The following is a 20,158-nucleotide window of genomic DNA, read 5'->3' as shown; positions in this document are numbered from 1 at the left end:
CAAGGGGAGAAGAAGTAATAATAACAATAATACTAATAAAAGAATGTATAAAGTGAGTGATGCACAATGCAATTGCTCGCCACCTGGAACCCAATGCTCAGCCCATTCCCAAGCCTTGATCCCTCCTCCCCCAGCCAGCTGCCCCAGTTATATACTGAGCATGACATCATATGGTATCGAATATCCCCTTGGGTAGTTCAGTCAGCTGTCCGTCTGTGTCCCCTCCCAGCTTCTTGTGAAAATTAACTCTATCCCAGCCGGACCCAGGATAGTAGTTTATATTAATTGCAACTTTCTAGGGTGAGACCTTGTTTTAGTGTACTTAAGACTAGAAAATTACCTGCATTTGCAGAGGCTGTTGGAAGTTGCTTGGGAGAAATTGGTCCCATGGATTTCTCCACCATAGCTCTTCAGCGTGCTGAAAATGCACTGGATTCTAAAGCAGTGGACTTACTTGAAGATAGAAAACTTCAGTGCGTCTTCATAATGTTAACTCAAATAAATATTGCTTTAACAGATAATTGGTGAGTATACTTATTTATTTATTTAGTTCAAAGCTTAATAGGAGCCATTAAGTTGTTGTTCAAATCACCTCAGAGTAACACTCTGAAAGTGTTATTAACACCTGTTGATGTCCAACCATGTGCTTCTTCAAGGCTCAGATTAATTCTCCAGTCAAACTTAGATATTTCCTAGAAATTCTCTAGTTGCACTTGAGCCAGAGAGTCTCTTCTGTGCTGTAGAGGATAGCAGTGCTGTGGAGTAAATACTGAGGCTTTGCTTTATAACAAAATATGCAATGGCATATCCTAGTCCAAAATTTTCTGATTTAATGTACCCATTATTAGATTGTGGAATTATTTGTCTTGTATGTTTATAAAGGTGATTTTGAAAATAAAATATCTGAATGAAATTAATAATAATGACATTGTGTATGTTATTCTTTCAGTATTGATGTTAGAGCTGCTGCTGTTTCCTGTTTGAAAAACATAATAATGACGTTGTGTATATTATTCTTTCAGTATTGACGTTAGAGCTGCTGCTGTTTCCTGTTTGAAAAACATATTAGCCACCAAGTCTGGCAATGAATTTTGGGAAGTTTATAAAACTAAAGCTGATCCCATGTTAATCTATCTACAGCCTTTCAGAATGTCTAGGAAAACGGTACTTCTTCTGATATACCTTATTTATGTGACATATGGGATAGCAAAAACATAAAAATATATATTTAAAAAAAAGTAAATTTGAAAATATTTTTGCAATAGGCTTTGAATGCAAAATTTGGACTTTTCATCAGTCTGATTGCAAATGTGATTGCTTTTGTACCCCTGATTCTCCTTTCTGTTCCAGCATTTGTGGCTTTACCAATTTGACATTGGAAAGCTGTGAACTTTCATTATTAGACAGACAGTTTTTGATTACCTACTCGGTAATCTAATACTTTTTTTCTCAGGATTGCAGTATCATTTGATGCAAAAACTTAGTGGAAAATAGATTAGAAAAAAAGGTTCATAATTAACCATAAATCAGATATTTCCTAATTTTCAAACTTTTGATTTGTAACCTTAATGTGAGGTCTAATATGGCCTTGTTGATGTTATCAGTAAAATTTTATTTTAATACTTTCAGATTTCCTTGGAAACTTAATATTTACATGAACAAAATTGATATTGTTAGTCAATTAAAGCATGGTTAATATTTAATGTTTTAATCTGTGCAGATGTCAGTATGTTTTTTAAAATGCCATGGAACTTGTTTATATTTGCAATATATATATTTTTCTTCTAGTTTTTTGTAGTACCTGCTAATGATATGGAGGCTCCTTTAGAATCGTTGGATGACACAAACCTGTGGATTCCTCTGGGAGAAAGTCATGAGACCTGGATCAAGCGCCTGACTAGTTCAATACTGGACAGTGGAGGTGTGCAAAATGAAGTTCTCCAGTTAATGAAGCCACTATGTGAGGTGAGCTAAATTATCCATATGTATGCATGTATATGTATGTGTGCTGTCATGCACAAAAATACTTGATCGTGCATCTTGATAGCAAATAGTAATTTCTGCTATTAAGCTACTACTTTTTCTTAACACTAATTCAAATTCTTCATAATCAGATAATGCAAATACCTGTAAAATACACTTTTGAAATACAAGATTTGACAGATAATTGTAAACATAGATGAACTTTATATGACTACTTTAACTGAATGCCAGCATAGCCCCATTGAGTGGTTTACATTCATATTACATGTTCTTTCTCAAGAATTACATGTTTGAGTAGTTGTCAGTTTGGTTATAACCTGAGAAAAGAAAGGCTTTTGGTTGTTTTTCTTAGCAGCTGCTATGCATGACTGTTTTCTAGGTGAAAACGGACTTGTGTCAAACTTTGCTTCCATACCTGATTCATGATATCCTTCTCCATGACTCAGATGAATCTTGGAGAAGTCTTTTGTCAGTTCATATCCAGAAGTTTTTTACAGCCTGTTGCAGATTTGCCTCATCTAGTAGATCTACTACACCTCCAAATTCTGATTCAGGTAATGTCATAATATTTTTTTCAGCTGCAAGAGGGATTCTGGTTGTGAAAAATTAGCTTCTGACATCTAATGTATGATGCACACTTGTAGGTGGACAGAGTTTTAGGAGCTTCTGTCCAATTGTTTGATCTTTTTCCGTAGAGATACCAGTAATTTTTAAGCTGTTCATTGGCAGCACCCAAGTAGTTTCTTCTGTATAGCTTCTTTCCTTATTCACAGCTGGATAATGTTTATTACTTGCTGAATTTAGATGTGATCCAATGTTGTGTGCTGCAAGACTGAGTCTTGGACTGTCTCTTAAAATGACTAATTGGCAGTTAAATTCTTCTCTTACTCAAACAAGAGTGATTAAAGGCAGTTTTCACCTGGATTTTCCCCTCGGAAAAAAGACTAACCCTTGCTCTAGCTTCTGCCTAATGTTGATAATGGTCTCCCTGTACATTCAAAAGACCTGTTCCATTCCAGCAGAATGAAAGGAAGTTGTAACTAAAAGAACTGCAGCTGAGTATGAGTAGTGCAGTGAGTTCCATTACAAACAAAGCACCTTCTAATCAAGGTGGCTGGTGTCCTTTCCAAATAGATTGTGGTTGAACTTAGCAGAAATCTGTACAAAGTAAGATCTTTGTTACTAGACTATGGGAATGGTACATGCACTTCTTTTTAGGAGCTGAAATACATTATTTCTTTTATTTGTGCATGTCCCCTACTTAATACAAATACAGTAACTTCAGGTTAGTATTTTTTGTGTGCAGTAGCTAGTCTGCTATATCTTCCAACTCCCTTCTTCAGTGACAAATCACCAAAGGAATGAGTCTGTACAATGTCTTGCAGTCTCTTTACAGGCAAGTCATGCAAGCTTCAGGTTGCCAGAGAGGTAAAGGAACCCTTAGTATTGCAGTTTGTACTAAGAGTGGTGTAAATATGCCTAATGATGCTAGGTGTATTTTAAGGTACTTTTTATAGACACTGACTAGCCTGGCCAGAAAGACTAGACCAGTATTCTTTCATATTTTTGAAGTCAGGTAACAAGCTGTTGCCACAATCCAGGTATTTTTATTATTGTCCCACTTTGTAAGATAGAAAAGGATTAACAATTTTCTATTTCCTTCCTGTAAGCAGCCAGGGAAACTACTGCACAAATTTGTGCTCAGATGTACAGAGTAATCCAAAATGTTCAATGAATAATAAAAGGGATTTTTCTAAGTTTTATAAGCTTGCAGTTATTTCAGTGACACCAATGAGTAAATGATAGAGGCCTCTTCAAATGTTGTGATTCTATGCAAGGGATCTTACTGAGGTGATATGAGCAAAATAAAGGACATGTAAAAGCTTTAAATGGAGTTCTTCAGATGAAAAACTGTCCTAGTACCCCCCAAAAAATAAGTGAAGTAGCACACGGCTCGTTGTCTATGTAGTTGTATACAGATAAACTGAAGGTACACTAGCCAACAGAGCAAGATATGTTAATTCCAAAGTTGGAACATAGAACATCAGCAGTATTCAAAACAAAAATTTTAAGCATCTGGTGACTACCAGTTTCTTCAAGGAGAAACTCTTACCCTATCAAAACAAGGAGGAGAAATCTCCCTAGAAAACCTAGATAAATTTCATTCCAATCCATAAGGATCCAAACAGTTGCATAGACCAAGCAGTTAGACATGAGAGAGTTTAGTGCTTTTGAACAAGAGTCTTCCTGTTGATCCATTTTGACATGCTAGTTCTAGGAATTGGCTGTTAATTTTGGCAATTTAAAGCATAAATAGTGTGACCATCATGCCAGTCACTGTGCTGCCTGAGAAACCAAACCTAACTGTAAATTGCCAACTGCTTGACAAGAGTCAGACCCACCAAACTAAAAATGAAGAATAGTTTGGTCTTAGTGCATGTCAGTCTGGCCAGAATCATATGTCAATTGAGTCTATTATTTTGCAGAAAAGTTATTATTTTTTTTAATGACTCTTTCAAAATACACATTCAGTTATTTCTCCTTAGAATTTAGAACTTCTATCTCATGCCATGAAAAAAGACACTGTTTTCTGTCTGTAAGCTTGTTGTTAGCAAGTGAGTATGAACACCATGCTGACATCTTATAGTTACCAAATAAGTGTTGTTCATTTCTGTTTGTTGGAACACACGAAATTCCCAGATACTTCTTTTTTTTTATATGGCTTTTGCTTTCTTTAGGGGAAATTTCTAGTTCTGTGTCTTACTGTAGTGTAGCAGTAATCAAACCTTTGCTTATGCTTTCCCTATTCCTTGCTTCTTGTAATGTATAAATTGAAATGTCCAGAAAAATGAAAAAATTATTAACCCAGTGACCAGAACACAACCTGTAGCCATCTGCTATTTTTTTTAAATCCAGAAGCAAGGCATGGAAATATAAATTCTTTAAAAGTATGTGTCTGTGTGTGTGAGGTAGTGTTTTTTATATAAACATACATACTCTATAAAATCTGCACTAAAGCTACTGGTAAGTATTTCTGTGGCTTTGGAATAACTTTATATGGCTCAAGCCTAAGGGAAGAGGTCTGTTACGGAGCTTTGTGCAATGGTGTTGGATCATCTATGAATTCTGTAAGAAGTAGTAATATCCACAAATTATTAATGCAAAGATAATTTGATAAAGAAAATTGTGGTATAAACTACCGTAACATCCACTAAAATCATATAAAGAGGGGAAATACATTTTGTGACAAACTATTAATTTAATTTTGGAAATGCTGCCCAAGGAACTTTTTAGTTATTTTCTTGAGTAAAAAAATATACCTTTTTATTTTATAAATGGCTATGTTATGACAAAAGTTCATTATATTCTTTCTTTTGAAATATACATCCCAGAGCAAGAAACCCATAATTCTAGAAGTTTGGATAAAGTGTCTCGACGAGCCATGCTTGCTGTTGTAGATTACTTAAGAAGACAAAAGAGGTGAATTACAGCTTTCAAAAATGTTGCTTTAATTTAATTATGACTGTTCTAAGATCTGTTGACGCTATAGATTAAGGAAGAAGGATGTGGTAGAGAACATGTCAGTTAAAAGAATGAAGATATAGTAGTGACCTTGCATTTGTTAAAGAAGTGATATGGCTAATCTTAAAGGGTTCTCATTTTGCTGAAGGAGTTTTTAGAAAACTTTTTGTCTGATAAACTTTTTGTGGTATGCGTTTAGGAGGGGGCAAGATAAAATTAGCCTTTGGAAGACTTTATATTTAGATTGGATTTATTTTATTTAATGTTAGAGAGGTGTGTTACAGCAATATTAAAGTCTTTATTTAATCAGATCTGTTTCAGGTGCCGTTTTTGATGACAGCTTCTGGCTAGATCTGAATTATCTTGAGGTTGCTATAGCAGCACAGTCTTGTGCTGCTCACTTCACAGCCTTGCTCTACACAGAAATCTATGCAGACAAGATAAATATAGACAAACAGCACGAAAGGTACAAGGCTTGAGGAATGCAATTTCTTGACATTTTGGTTAAAATGGATCAAGTTTTGTGTGTCTCAGTAGTTTTTTGTTACAGGAAAAGTCAAGGAAACTTTTAAAAAAATCCCTTAGGTGTGTGTATTGACCTGGAAAATATTGCCGCCTCTCCTTGAATGTGATCCCAACCTTGCTAGTTTGCTAGTGACACACTCAAAATAGTGTCGTTTTAACTTCTAACCAGAAAGTTTTCTTATAAGTGTGTGTTCTAGAGAAATTTCACTGAAACTAATGCTTCTGAATACTAGAATGTATTGAATCTCACTTTCTAAATTGAACACTTTTCAGATTCTATTTCTCATAATTAATAGTGTGCTAGTGGTTAAATTACGGCCAGAAGTGAATCAAGGGGAGAAAGAAACCACTGAATGATGACCAGAATTGTGTGGGTAGAGCTGAATGATCCTTGTAGAAGGAGTTTTCTTCTATAATGGACAATTATCTTTGTCTTCTGGTCCAGCAAGATCAAAATATGGAACTAGTTTACTAGCTTTGTTTTGGCAACAAATAACTCTAAGGCAGTGAATGTATAATGAAAGTATGTTTGTAAGCATATATATTATGTAGTTGCTTTTATTCTTTCCCAGAAGAGAGCATTCTTGCTTCAGGCATTCACAAAAGCAATTTGATTTAATAAAAGATTAGACATTACAAGGTGGAGGGGGGTTGTCTGAAAAACCACCTTGATGTTGAAATCCCTTGATGTTGATATCCTCAGTTCAGCTGATCACTTTGTCATTCTGGTGGAGAGACATTTTGAATAACCTGGGCATATGACAGGCCTGATCTTGCATTTGGCGTTTGTGCCCCTTACTTAGGTGTTTTTTCAGAATTTCTTTAGTTATTTGTATGAAATTTCATTTAACTTTACTGGTTGAAACATTTCTTTTAGGTTTTCTTTTAAAGCAGCTAGGAGTTTGACATTTGAAGAAGAAAGTCAAACAAGAACTGTTACTATTTTGAATGAAAAAAGTAAAGGAGAAACTGGCATAAGTTTACAGGTATGTGTGTGTGCTCCATAATCTGAAAGCAAACCTTGTCATGTAATTACAATTAACAGTAGGTTTCATCTGAGCTGAAGGCAAATCTAGTTGAACTTCAAAAACTGTATTTGAAAATTCTCCTCATCCTCTAATTCAAAGTGAACTCAGTGGCATTGCTGAACAAGTTAAATTGAGTATTCGTTCACCTGACACACTAATTAAGTGGCAAATTTTAAATTGCAGCAAAGCAGACTTTGTTCCCCAAAAGAACTGACCCATGGTGGTAACCAACCAAGTATTTTTTGGTTTGTATTGTTCATTAAAAATCAGCAAATGGTGTAGCAAGTTGTAATGATCAAAACCAAAGCAGTATTATCTCCTACAAGTTTATTTTATACATAAAGTCTGATTCAATAGCCTTGTCTAAGTTACTTCTTTCCACAGTTCGTTATTCCAGGTCTGTGCTTGCATATCTTTAAAATGCATTGCTTAGCTGGTATGTCTGATGCTCATGCAGTACTACTGCCTTTTGGTTTTCAGTCAGTCCACCTAAGGCCCAGCACTGTTTTTTTAATAACCTAGCAGAGAAGGTAGGTAGTCCTGAAGAGTTTTGCTAGACTATAAAACTTTTCTTCCTGTGATGATGGCAGGCTCAGATACTGCATAAAGGAAAATGAAGCAATGATAACACATTACATGGAAGGACTTGTATTTATAAACTTACACGATATGTATACAACTCACTTGAACTGGTTCCAAGAGAGGTAATTCTTTGTCCTATGGTGCATATTCTAGGACCTTCTCATGGACATATATAGAAGCATTGGAGAACCTGACAGTCTCTATGGCTGTGGCGGAGGAAGAATGTTACAGCCACTAGCACGGTATAATTTATTAATGTTCTTATGTTCTTTAAAGTCATTGCTTTCATTTATTAGTGAGGAACTTAAACTGAAAACTTCTTGTTAATTTACAACAGGATAAGAACATATGAGCATGAAGCAGTATGGGAGAAAGCCCTTGTAACATATGACATTGAGGCAAGCCTTTCTCCATCTACTCGCCAGGCAGGAATAATAGAGGTAATTTTATTCTATAATAGGCAATGAATGTGGGAATTGATATCCATCGTACTGAGAGTCATTTGTAGTAAATGCAAAATTGTTTTAGAACTAAAAGAGATCTCTTTGGTCATCAAGTCCACCCCACTGTCATAGGCTTCCAAACTGTATAACGTGAGACAACTCAGTATTTGTCCTGAAAACATTATGGCTTCTAGTCCTCTTGTCACTCACCTGTAATCCCTATCTTGGGTAATGAATTTTGTGAAATATTTCAAAATAGATCTTTTACAGAATTTGGTCAGCTCCTAAAATGGCAGGATATAAAAAGTAATGGAATTGGTTATTTTTGCCATCTTATTCTTTAAACCTCTCCATTATGGCAACTATCTTACTGGAACTGTTGTATTTCTGATAAAATAAATGAATAGAATTGATGTTGTCTTATTTTTATTCCTTAAAACCATGTTGCTTTTTTAGCCTAAAAATGTTTACACCAGTTCTGTAATAACATAGCACAGGTATATCTGTGTTTCACCTAATTTCATTTTCCTGTGGAACTTTTCCTAGCCCAAATTATTTAGTATCATTGTTAAAATTCCATTGTGTTTCTCCTTCATAACGGCTGCACACATAACCTGGATAAGTGGTCACAATTATAAAGTCATTATGGTCTTCAAACAGATAGGAGTTTGGGAGTTGTAGGAAACTTTTTCAAATCCCCACCAGAAAAAACAGTTCATTAAAAAGTAAAACCAGTTGTGGCTTACTACCCAGAAATGATGGTGTGGAGAAATGTGAGCAGATAGTTCATTTGAAACACAACATGGAAATTTATTTCAAAGAGTGCCAGCCACAGTAGTAATGAAACCGTTTTTCCAGGGTTGCAGGTATCAATGGTGTGATTATTAGTCTTATTAAAAAGTTTTCATCTTACATGGTGCTGAGTTTAGAAATACTTACAGTTCTGCCTTACCTGCAAAGGCTTCTTTGTTTCCAAAGGTAAAACAAAGCTTTTTTAAAAAACAGTTCAGTTTATAAAAAGGAGGAAAACCAACTTTCAGTAATTATGTTAATTCCAGGCTTTGCAGAATTTTGGGCTTTGCCACACTCTTTCCATGTATTTAAAAGGACTGGAACATGAAAACACTGAGTGGTGTGCGGAACTACAGGAAATACGCTACCAGGCAGCATGGAGGAATATGCAGTGGGGCCACATCTCTTCTGTCAAGTAAACTAACCTACTTTTTTGCTACTTTTTTAAGTGAAAGACAATGGTTTCAGTTCCAAGCAAAAAGACGACATTAGAATGTAATTTATATGAAGCAGGTCACCTGATTTATCTTAATCATTGAATTGAAAAGCAGCATTTTTCACTTAGACCTGTCTGTTTTGTATGCACATCACTTCATTTTCTGGGAGACTGTACACAGTTGTCCTAGTTTCAGCTGGGATAGAGTTAATTGTCTTCCTAGTAGCTGGTACAGTGCTATGTTTTGAGTTCAGTGTGCGAAGAATGTTGATAACACTGATGTTTTCACTTGTTGCTAAGTAGTGTTTAGTCTAAAGTCAAGGATTTTTCAGCTTCTCATGCCCAGCCAGGGCACAAGAAGTTGGCACAGGACAGAGCCAGGGCACCTGACCCAAACTGGCCAACGGTGTATTCCATACCATGTGACGTCCCATCTAGTATAGAAACTGGGGGGAGTGGGGACAGGGGATCGCTGCTCGGGGACTAACTGTGTGTCGATCGGTGGGTGGTGAGCAATTGCACTGCGCATCATTTGTACATTCCAATCCTTTTATTATTGCCGTTCTCATTTTATTAGTGTTATCATTATCATTGTTAGTTTCTTCTTTTCTGTTCTATTAAACTGTTCTTATCTCAACCCACGAGTTTTACTTCTTTTCCCAATTTTCTTGCCCCATCCCACTGGGTGGGGGGGGGCCGAGTGAGCAGCTGCATGGTGCTTAGTTGCTGGCTGAGGTTAAACCACGGCAACAGTTGATTCTTCTTTTTGATTGTTCATAACTATAAACTGAAATTTTCCATTTTTGAGTCATATAGTAGATGTGTCTTAAGTACATATGAGGGAAAGATAGTTTTTAATGTTTAATTTATAAGTGAATGGGGAAAATATTACTCGGTAAGCCACAAGAGGTTGTCAAGACCTGGATAAGCAAACACCAGTGTTGATTCATGACTATTTCGTAAGGAGTAATCTCCTCCCTTGTGTAATGGTGGCTGCCTGGCATTAGTTATTTCATATGACTGGCCAGGATCTAGGGAACTCTGTCCCTTCCTAGTACAGCTACATCATCGCACATTGTAGGAGGAATACAGAATAGATTCACTACATTTTGGCAAAAGTAGAAGTTAGGATCTTCAGTAACTCCTTCTACATTAACTTTTAGTAGTCAGGAGAATGGAAGCTGTTTCTCCTAAGACTCTTACAGAGAGTTGGGTCTGGGGAACATACTCTTGGTGTGTTCATTCTCTTCTCCTGCACTGTTTTAAGATCATTGTTTAGAAGCACCTGGAGGACTTCACAGACATATCCTGTTGAAGGCCATATGTCATGCCACTATCAGAACAAACTTCATATAGGTGGGCTCTCTTTGTCCCTGGGTTATGGTCTGTGTAACCCTCTTTGGTTATAAACTTCTTAGGCAAATAGAATATTCAGCTTTAATATGGGAGCAGAAAAACAACATGTAAGATGAAAAGAGAGAGGATGAGATGGCAGAAAAGAGGACGATCAGGGTGAAGCAGAAAGAATAAGTGAGAAGGGCAAAGAAGAGAAAATTAAATTGAACACTATGGGTTTTTTCAGCCTTCTGATTTACTTTATTTTTTTCTTTTTTTAAAATGTTTCTGACACTAAATGTAAAAAAATGTTGATTCTGAACTGAAGTTGCATACATACAGTAATATATATATCTTTCAGCTAATACTGAGAAGTGTGTTACAATAGAATTTTTATTGTGCCGTTGGTTTTGTGTCGTATTTTTGATACAACCTCGAACATATTCTCCGTATTCCAAACATTTTGACAATTACTGGGTTTTTTGTTTTAAATGAACAGCTTGAATGTATAAAATACTAAATTAATTTAAAATTTAAAGGGTTGCATTGTTATTTTTTATCATGCAAAACAGCAATTCATGCAACTGCAGAAAATGTACTACTGAAAATATTTGTCATAAAGATGAAATCGACTTCTTTGTAGAGAAATACAATTTTCCTTTTATTTTATGTTTCTTTCGTTTTATTTGTAAGAGATGAGACAGGAAGACCAGGGTACCATGAATCGTTGTATGATGCTCTTCAGTCTTTACGAGATAAGGAATTCTCTGCTTTCTATGACAGTCTTAAAAATGCCAGGTAACTATGCAAATATTATGCTGTTAGAGAGAGAGATGGAGAGTGTGTGTGTTTGTAGTCACAGGTTATATATAAAAGACTATTACAGGGGTTTATGGCCTTAAATTAAGACTCATGCATAGAATAAAATTAATGCTTCTGGACTGCAACTTCATTTCTAAGTTTTTTAACCTAAATTTGTGCGTATACAATTTGTGTGCTAATTGAAGATGCATTTCCTGTATGTCCCTTACTTTGCAGTCGTCTTAAGTGGATTTGAATGTTGACTACTCTTCTTTAACTGAGCTATCACATAGACTTTGGAGTTTATATATGTTTACCGTGTTTTCATTTATTGACAAACTTAATTTTTTGAACTTTAATGGTAATACAAAATAATTCCAAACTGAATAGTTTTGCTGTTTGAAGTCTGTTCACTGTGTAGAAATTGTTATGGATATTTGGGATTACTTGTGGATATTAAAAAAACAATTTACTGTTTCTCTGTTAAATCCATAGAGTGAATGAAGTAGAAGAGCTCTGCAAAGGCAGTCTTGAGTCTGTTTATTCATTATATCCAACTCTTTGCAGACTACAGCTAATTGGAGAGTTGGAAAATATAGGTCTGCTGTTCTCCAGGTATTTTTTTAAGCTTGTTTCATATTCCTTTCTCAGTTTTCAGGATTTTTGGTAATCAAGTCTAGCACAAAAATAAAATTACCTCAACAAATTTTATTCATTAATATGTCAAACTTCATCTTAAAAATTATATGGATTTTAGCTTTACTATGTGAAGACAAATCTAGATTCTCTCTATTTCTAGACTGGATTTATCTGTGGTCTAGTTTTAATTATTTGATATTATGCCAATATTTTATTTTTAATAATTGTTTTCTTGCCTTTGTTTTGAGTTCCCTGGTATACTTCATGGTAGTAGTCATATCTCCTAGCATTTGGTTTACTAAAGTAACTGACTTATCCTTTCTAGTTTCCTTTCTAAAAACATTTTCCATTTCCTTGATGATACCCATAGATCTATTGAAAGTTGTTTCAGTTTGATTCACTTTCTTCATGGACCACTGTTATGATCATTATTCTGCCTGAATTCTTAACATTGCTTTTTAATCATAAGAAGGTACTTACCTCTGTAGTGCTATTAACACTGAATTTTTTCTGTTACAGTTTTATCAGTTTGGTAGCTTGTAGTCATCCTACATTCATTTAGCATGTCCAGGACCTTATGAACCATTGCTATTTGCAGTTAATGTGAGAAAATAATACATATAATGACAACCTACACAGCTACAATGTCACAGTTCGGAATTTATTCTTGTATTAATCCATGTATGTCCTATATAATAAAATAGGAAACTTGGTCTCTGATCTTTTAAGTAGCCCTGTGTTTGAATGCAATTCCCTTTGCTGATGGACCTTTAACACAACAGTTATTGATGCTTAATCAAGAATGTTTACAGTGGAGTTGTTCACCTTGCTAATGTTGATCTCTTGATCTTCATGTTTGTTAAAACTGGAAGCCTGCCAGTTTGTTCTCCATATTAATCATTGTAAGGTCTTATGGACTGTTTCTTGGTTTTGAACTGTAGACTGTGAACTACCTTGGTAGTTTACTTTTGTTACTCATCTTGCATTTCAGTAATACTTAGTGAGAGTTAATAACAGGTCTTTTTTCTTTTGGTAACAATTGCAGATCTGTTACGACTCAACAACTGAATGATATTTATTTGAAATGGCAGAGACAGTCCCAGCTTCTTAAGGACAGTGACTTCTGTTTCCAGGAACCTATCATGGCTCTGCGCACTGTAATTTTGGAGATCTTGCTTGAAAAGGAGAATGAAAATACAAAAAGAGAATGTATTAAAGACATCCTGACCAAACATCTGGTGGAACTCTCTAGATTGGCAAGAACAGCTAAAAATACACAGGTAACAAATTCCAGGAAAGATCAGTGACAGATGTTTAGTGTTTTAGTTTATAAAAGGACTTCATTTTTTAACAGTACGCAAGATTAACTGTATTCTAAGTTTATTCGATGAATCAATTAGCTGGAGACTTAAACTATGTAGAACTTATTCATAAATTGTATTTATGGGCATGTTTTCTGAATTTTGTTTGTAACTGTAAGCTACTTTGAGGCAGATAATATAAAAATGAAATTTTTAGTGAAGAATGCTCTTACAGCTCTGTTACTTTCGTTTGGTGCAGTTTTATATATCCAGCTTTCACTTGCATCATACTGTTGTAGTGTTCCAGAGTGAAGCTGCAGAAAAAACTCCATTGTATCTGTGTATTTAGCTTTGTCTTCAAGGTTTTATACTCTTAAAGCACCATTGCACTGTCATAAATCTTTCTCTGTGAATGACTTAATGGGATTTGCAGTAGCAGTGGTTTCGGCAGCTGCTAGTGCATTTAAGGTCCAGAGTCAGCCTTAGTTTGTTCTAGGTAGTGCATCTGAAGGAGTAACTCAACAAGAATTTATAGAGCAACAATATCCTCCAAGAACCTCTGCAGAAAATAGTTCCAGCTAAATATATAACCTGGAAAGGTGTTTAAAAATTCACACATGTGAAACTATATTAAACTTTGATTTCAGGAAGGTTCTAACTCTTTTTGTGCATAATGATGAGATCAGTAGAGCAGCTGTCTTTGGTTTCATAAATTTGCAGGGTTTACTTAGTGCCTCCAGAATTGTTTGGGAAAATTACTACTTAAGAATTTTTTATCTCATGCCCGCCCAGCCGCTAACACTGTGGTGATGAGTGTCCTGTAAGAGCCTCAACAGAAGTTAATTTTTTTTCACTTTGATTTTTAGTTACAGAAAAAGATTAAAATTGTGGTGCTGTATTTTGGGAGGATTAGAAGGTTTTGAAAGATTGAGCCAATGTTTTTCTGAAAATGCTATTGTTCCAGCCTCTTCAGTGTTGCAGGTCATCCGCAACCTTTGGGGTATGCTTCTGGGCCTTATCAGTCTTTCAAACCATGGGCTGATAACCCTTTCCTTTTGGCACGCTAGTAGCTGAAAACACTAAGTGTCTGGATGTCAGAGTTTTTGAGGAAGCACTCTGCAACTAAGGGTTTTTCTTCCTCTTTGGTGCTACTACCATCTGTCAGGAGAAGGAAGAGTGTGCCATACGGAGTCATCACACTGACCACTAATGGAAGTAACCAAACTTACATTGTCATTTACAGGCATTCTTACATTTTAATTGCTGACCTTGCTTATTTAAAAGTTTGATTGATTTGGTTATTGGTTGGACAATTTGTGAAAATACACTTTAGTCTCAATCTTTGACGTTGTTAGAAAGATAGTTTGCTCTTTGTACTATCATAGTGACATTAGATTGCTAAATAATGAGGATGTTACTTCACTAGTGATATGAGTGAAGAAGTAGGCATGCAGAAGAACTAGTGTATGATGGTGCCATTTTTCTTAATATTTTTCTGTGGTCTTTTAGGTTGTAATAATAATCACTAACCTAAAATTATAAATCAGTTATTTCAGTAGGTGCTGATTGTAGAATTTCTATAGTTTATACCTCCAAATAATTCAAAACATTAAATATTGATACTTTATTTTGGGGGTTGTGAAGTTTAATTCGGTAGTCTGTTTTTGTTGCAAATCAGGATTTTCTGCAAGTATATAGAAAAACAACTTCATCTCTTTGCCGCAAACAAATTCTCAGCATTGGGTAGGCAGAATATGCTGCACAGTAGATCGAATGAAGGTGGAGTTTAAAAACAAAACTTGTTGTGAGATACATGTATTTCACTTAAAGAATTGTTTATAATTTTTTTTTCAATTTCAGCTTCCAGAAAGAGCTATGTTTCAGATCAAACAATACAATCCAACAGGATATGAAGTTTCTGAATGGCAACTAGAAGAAGCTCAGGTTTTCTGGGCTAAAAAGGAAGAGAGTCTTGCACTGAACATTCTTAAAAGGATGATAAAAAAATTAGATGCAGATTGGTTACAGGTATGTGTTATATAATGTATAAACTTATGGGAATTAAATTATTTAAGATCCTATTTCCACTTTCCAAAGTTTTCCCTTGGAAGAAGATTAAAGGGCTGTCTGCAATATTACTAAATCTGGTTTGTACTCTCAAAATGTCTGAAAGCAAAAGGAATCTGTATTAGCAAATCTCATCAAGGTTTTCAAAGCAAGTCTGCAAGAGTGGCAAATGTTAGAATTCATTATTTATTATTTTGCTTCAAATGTCACCACTGTGAAATGTATAGCTTTTTAAAAATCAGAGATTATTTCCCTTGATAAAAAGTTAACTTGTTTTAAACAAAACTGTTACGTATAGGTGTATCATCTTCTTCTGTGCCAATAGTTAAAGAAACTAATGGCCAAGCAGGCTTATTTAGGCATAGAATCACAGAATCACTTAGGTTGGAAAAGACTCTTAAGATCATAGAGTCCAACCGTTAACCTAACACTGCCAAGTCCCACTAAACCATGTTCCCAGGCACCACATCTCCAGGTCTTTTAAATATCTCCAGGGATGGAGGTATTTGTTGTAGTGAGGGGTCCAAAACTGAACACAGTATTCAAGGTGCGGCCTCATGAGTGCTGCGTACAGGGGGACGATTGCTGCTCTAGTCCTGCTGGCCACATGATTTCTGATAGATATTATGTTGGGAAATATAATAATGTATATGGTTTTGTTAGAAGAAGAAGAACAAAGATTTTATCTCCAGTTCTTATTCTGTAAAAAAAGACTAATACAGGGATACACTAATAATGTATTTTATGCTAAAGAAGCACACCTCTGTTGCAGGTGTTTTCCTGATGTCTGTAGGGAATCTTTGTCCAAAGGTAGGAGTATGAGTTGAGGCTTCTATTTCAGTGGGCCTGAAGCTGTATCACAAAGTGTACAGAAATTCCAGGCAAGTTTTTGACCGATAAACATTCGCTACTGTACCTCAGACTTCTTTGTTCCTTGAACTAATCCATTATCAAGGAACATAGATATGAATGGGGATGCTGTTTCACGTCTTTGAATCTTCCCCATTTTACAAGCACACTGAGCTGTGAGTTTTACGTTGTACTTCTGAAAATGGAATCTTACCTCAAACAGGGGAATGTTTTCTCATCAAATTTGACTTCAGCAAGTGCCTCTGAATCTTAGTTATCTTAGATTTTTTTGTAAGCTTTCTGAAAAATTATGTCACTTGATGTGAAGGAAATACTACATTTCCATCTCCAGTTCAGAACTGAAACAAAAATCCCTCTCTCCTATCTCAGTAATGGGCAATACGAAGTTCCTAAGAAAAAATGTGAAGACTAGTTGGGCTGTATAGCCAGAGTACTCCCCCAGACTGATTTGTAGCACAAGAACTTCCTGAACCAGAGGTAGTTTCTTTGTAGGCAATTCCTTCCAATGTTTTTTTTATACCATAAATTTGTCCAGTCGCTTTTCAAGTCTGTGTAAGCTTTTAATATCCAAGCAAACCCTACAACAAGGAGTTTCACAGCTTAATTCACACAGGTTTAAGAGCCACTTGTTTTGTTGATTTTGAACCCCCTATCTCTATTTGATGATAGTTCTGGTCTTGGAAAAAACACTGAACACATTCCCTGTCTCCATTCTCCATAGTGAGGTAACATTTTATAGTTACATTTCCAAACAGGAATAACTGTTTCAAAGTCCATCATTGTATAGAAGAAGTCTTTTTCCCCCCTCTCATGCATCACTTAACTTTTTTTTTTTTTTTTTTTTTGTGTGCTGGTAATTTCATCAGGTTTTTTTTTCATTCCATTTATTGTCCTGTATTTTTTGTCTGCGGTTCTTCAGTCTGTCTTTGTTTTTATCACCTTGAAGAACTCTATCATCACCAGATTTTGTGTTCACTGCTCATCACCTTCTCAAGTTTAATATCTTTTGAACAGCACAGATGACTTGATCTTTGGAGGCTTTTCACTGGTGACCTAACTCTACTGTAAAAAGTGGCCCGTGTATTTCTGTTTCTGTTCCCTATCTTAGTTCTTTTTGCCTCCAAGAATCATGCATTTTAGTTTTTACGACTTAGTTTCAAGAGTCTTTTGTAGAAGAACCATGTCACGTGACTGTTTGGATTCTGTTGGAGTAGGCTGCATCATACAGATCTTCCTTTGCTTGTTGAGTTCTTCAAGAAGTTCAGTTGAGTTGGGAAATGGGATACATCTGAGGATGCTAAGAGAGTTGGCTGACATCATGTCAAAGCCACTTTCCTGTCATCTCTGAAAGGTCATGGAGATCAGGGGAAGTCCTGATGACTGGAAGAGAACAATCACACCCATCTACAAAAAAGGGATAAAAGCAAGATCAGAAACTGCAGAGCAGTCAGACTCATTTCAGTCCCTGGGAAAATTACAGAACAGGTCTTTCAGGAAGCTATTGCCATGCACATGAAGGAAAAGGCGGTGGTTTGGAAAAGCCAACAGAAATATACTATCATGCTTGACCAACCTGATTGTCTTCAGCAGTGAAACAGTTTGCCCGGTAGACATGGGACGAGCTGTGGATGTCATCTACCTTGATTTTTATCAAGGCATTTGACACAGTCTCCCACAATATCCTTCCTGACAAGCTGATAAGATACAGACTGGATAGGTAAGATCACAAGATGGGTGGAAAACTGGCTAAACTGCTGAGTTTAAAGGGTGGTTGTTGATGATTCAAAGGCAGCCTGGTAGCCAGTCAGAAGTAGTGTTCCTTAGAGTTTGTTATGGGGTCAGATACTATTTTTATGACTGAGATCTGTATGACAGGACTGAATTTCCTCACCAAACTTGCAGATAACAGCAAACTGGAAAGAGAGACAGAGATTCTGGAAGGAGAAGCCACCTGTCACAGAGACCTCAATAGTTTGGAAGATTGTGTTGATAAGAATTGCGTGAGATCGGTGGGAAGTCCTTCACCTGGGACAGAACAATCTCAAGCACCATTACAGGGAGGAGTCTGACTGGCTGGGGTATACTTTTGCCAAAAAGAACCTGGGGGTCCTAGTGAACAGCAAGCTAAAATGATTCAACAGTGTGCCTTTGTAGCAGTGAAGGTGAACTGTATTCTGGGCTGCATCACCAATCTACTGTAGCCAGTAGATTAGGAAATGTGATTATTGTACTCTATTTGGCAGTTCTTAGCCCACATCTGAGATAATGTGTCCAGTTTTGGTCCACGGTTTAGAAAGAGACATTGAAAAATTGGAGAGGATCCAGCAGAGGGCCACCACAATGATTAGAGGGTTGGAGAACTTAGCAAAGGAATAAAGGTTGTAGGGATTGGGTTTTTTCAGCCTTAAGAACCGAAGAAGGCTCAGGGGGATCTAGTCACAGTCTTCCAATACCTGAAAGGTAGGTATAGTGAAGATGGAGGTAACTGCTCACAGACATGCACAGTGAAAGGACAAGAGGCAATGGCACAAGTTGTTTCAAGGGAAATTCCATCTGGATATGCGAAGAAAATTCTTTACCACTAGACACTGTGAACAGGTTGCCCAAAGAAGTGATGGAATCTCCCTTGCGGGAAATGAATAGTCAAGAGTCAGTTTAGGAGAGTCCTGGAAAACTTAATCTAAAGCCCTGCTTTCAACAGAAGCTTGGGCCAGATGGTCTCCAGAGGTTCCTTCCAGCCTCAACTTTTCTGTCATTCTATGATGTCCTTTTACAAAAGCTATTGTGGCTTTTCTTCATATTAATCCATCTGCTTTTTTTGTGGGTTTTTTTTTGCTAATTTATCTACACCTGATAAGAATCTTATTGACTTGTGCTTGCCTGGAACTTGTTAAAATATTGGTGTCACATCTGCCACCTGCCACTCCTCTTATATTAAGGCAGTTTTAAGTAAAAGCTTTTATACCTCTTTTAGTAGTTCAGTTATTTCACCTGTGAATTGCTGTAGACCTTTTGAAAAATACATTCTGATGCTGGAGAGTTGATAGTTTTCATTTTGTCTGTTCGTTCAGTAGCCCTTGCTGTTGACATTTCAATAGCAGTCAGACCTTCAAATCCCTCATAAATAAAAGCTTTGCAGTGAGACTCTTCAGGCTCTTCCACAGTGAACACAAATGCAAATATTTTTTTTTTTCTGCTTTATCTTCTCAGAGTGCTATTTGTTTTATAACTCTATTGTCTTTTTATCAAGTGGACTGTCTAGTGGCTAGCTGCTCCTAATATGTTTAAAAAAATGCTTTTTTATTGTTTGTTGAGTCTTCAAATTGTTTGGGTTTTTTGGACAGCGTGATGGTGGAGGTTTGTTTTGGTTTTTTTATTTGATAGGATATTTTATGATTTGTTTAATGTATTTTCTTTTTCACTTGGACAAAACTTCATTTTGTGTACTGATGTGGTAAAAATGTCTTCATTGTTGTTACCTTTGTGTTTAGCTATGATGGCTTGCTTTGAGTATTTTTTGGAGGGTAATAAACAGTCACTTTGAATCCATATACATTATTAAGGAATATCACACTTCAGAAAAGCTAGAGAATTTTGGGCCAAGTTCTCCATATAAACGTATCAGGACAAAACCAAGAGTTGCTACTCCTCTTTTGATTTGCATGCCTGCTCCATGAATCAGTTGATGGGGGCATCCAAAAATTAGTCCTTCTCTCACCTTCCAGTTTTAAGTTTACCCTGTCCACATAAGGTTTTGTGGTTTTGCAGCCTATGATATCCTTCAGTATTTCACAGTCATTGTTGCTGTCTTGATCAGGTCATCTTTAATATGTA

The 20,158-nt window shown here is 36.1% G+C and overlaps 1 protein-coding gene across 4 annotated transcripts in view; it reads left to right on the top strand.

Annotated features, from left to right (window-relative positions):
* ATM (ATM serine/threonine kinase) overlaps positions 1–20,158 on the top strand; it is a 77,140-nt gene that overhangs the window by 39,499 nt on the left and 17,483 nt on the right. For all 4 annotated transcript variants that reach the window (XM_075049985.1, XM_075049984.1, XM_075049983.1 and 1 more), the window contains 14 exons: positions 353–524; positions 1,023–1,164; positions 1,789–1,965; positions 2,363–2,537; positions 5,376–5,463; positions 5,816–5,971; positions 6,908–7,016; positions 7,794–7,882; positions 7,978–8,080; positions 9,142–9,290; positions 11,340–11,444; positions 11,943–12,062; positions 13,132–13,366; positions 15,248–15,415. In XM_075049985.1, coding sequence (XP_074906086.1) covers positions 353–524; positions 1,023–1,164; positions 1,789–1,965; positions 2,363–2,537; positions 5,376–5,463; positions 5,816–5,971; positions 6,908–7,016; positions 7,794–7,882; positions 7,978–8,080; positions 9,142–9,290; positions 11,340–11,444; positions 11,943–12,062; positions 13,132–13,366; positions 15,248–15,415 — 1,988 coding nt within the window. The remainder of the gene's footprint in view (positions 1–352; positions 525–1,022; positions 1,165–1,788; positions 1,966–2,362; positions 2,538–5,375; positions 5,464–5,815; positions 5,972–6,907; positions 7,017–7,793; positions 7,883–7,977; positions 8,081–9,141; positions 9,291–11,339; positions 11,445–11,942; positions 12,063–13,131; positions 13,367–15,247; positions 15,416–20,158) is intronic.

The sequence above is a fragment of the Buteo buteo genome, chromosome 18 (assembly GCF_964188355.1).
Source record: "Buteo buteo chromosome 18, bButBut1.hap1.1, whole genome shotgun sequence".
NCBI lineage: Eukaryota > Metazoa > Chordata > Aves > Accipitriformes > Accipitridae > Buteo > Buteo buteo.
This window is presented reverse-complemented; position numbering and strand designations above follow the sequence as displayed.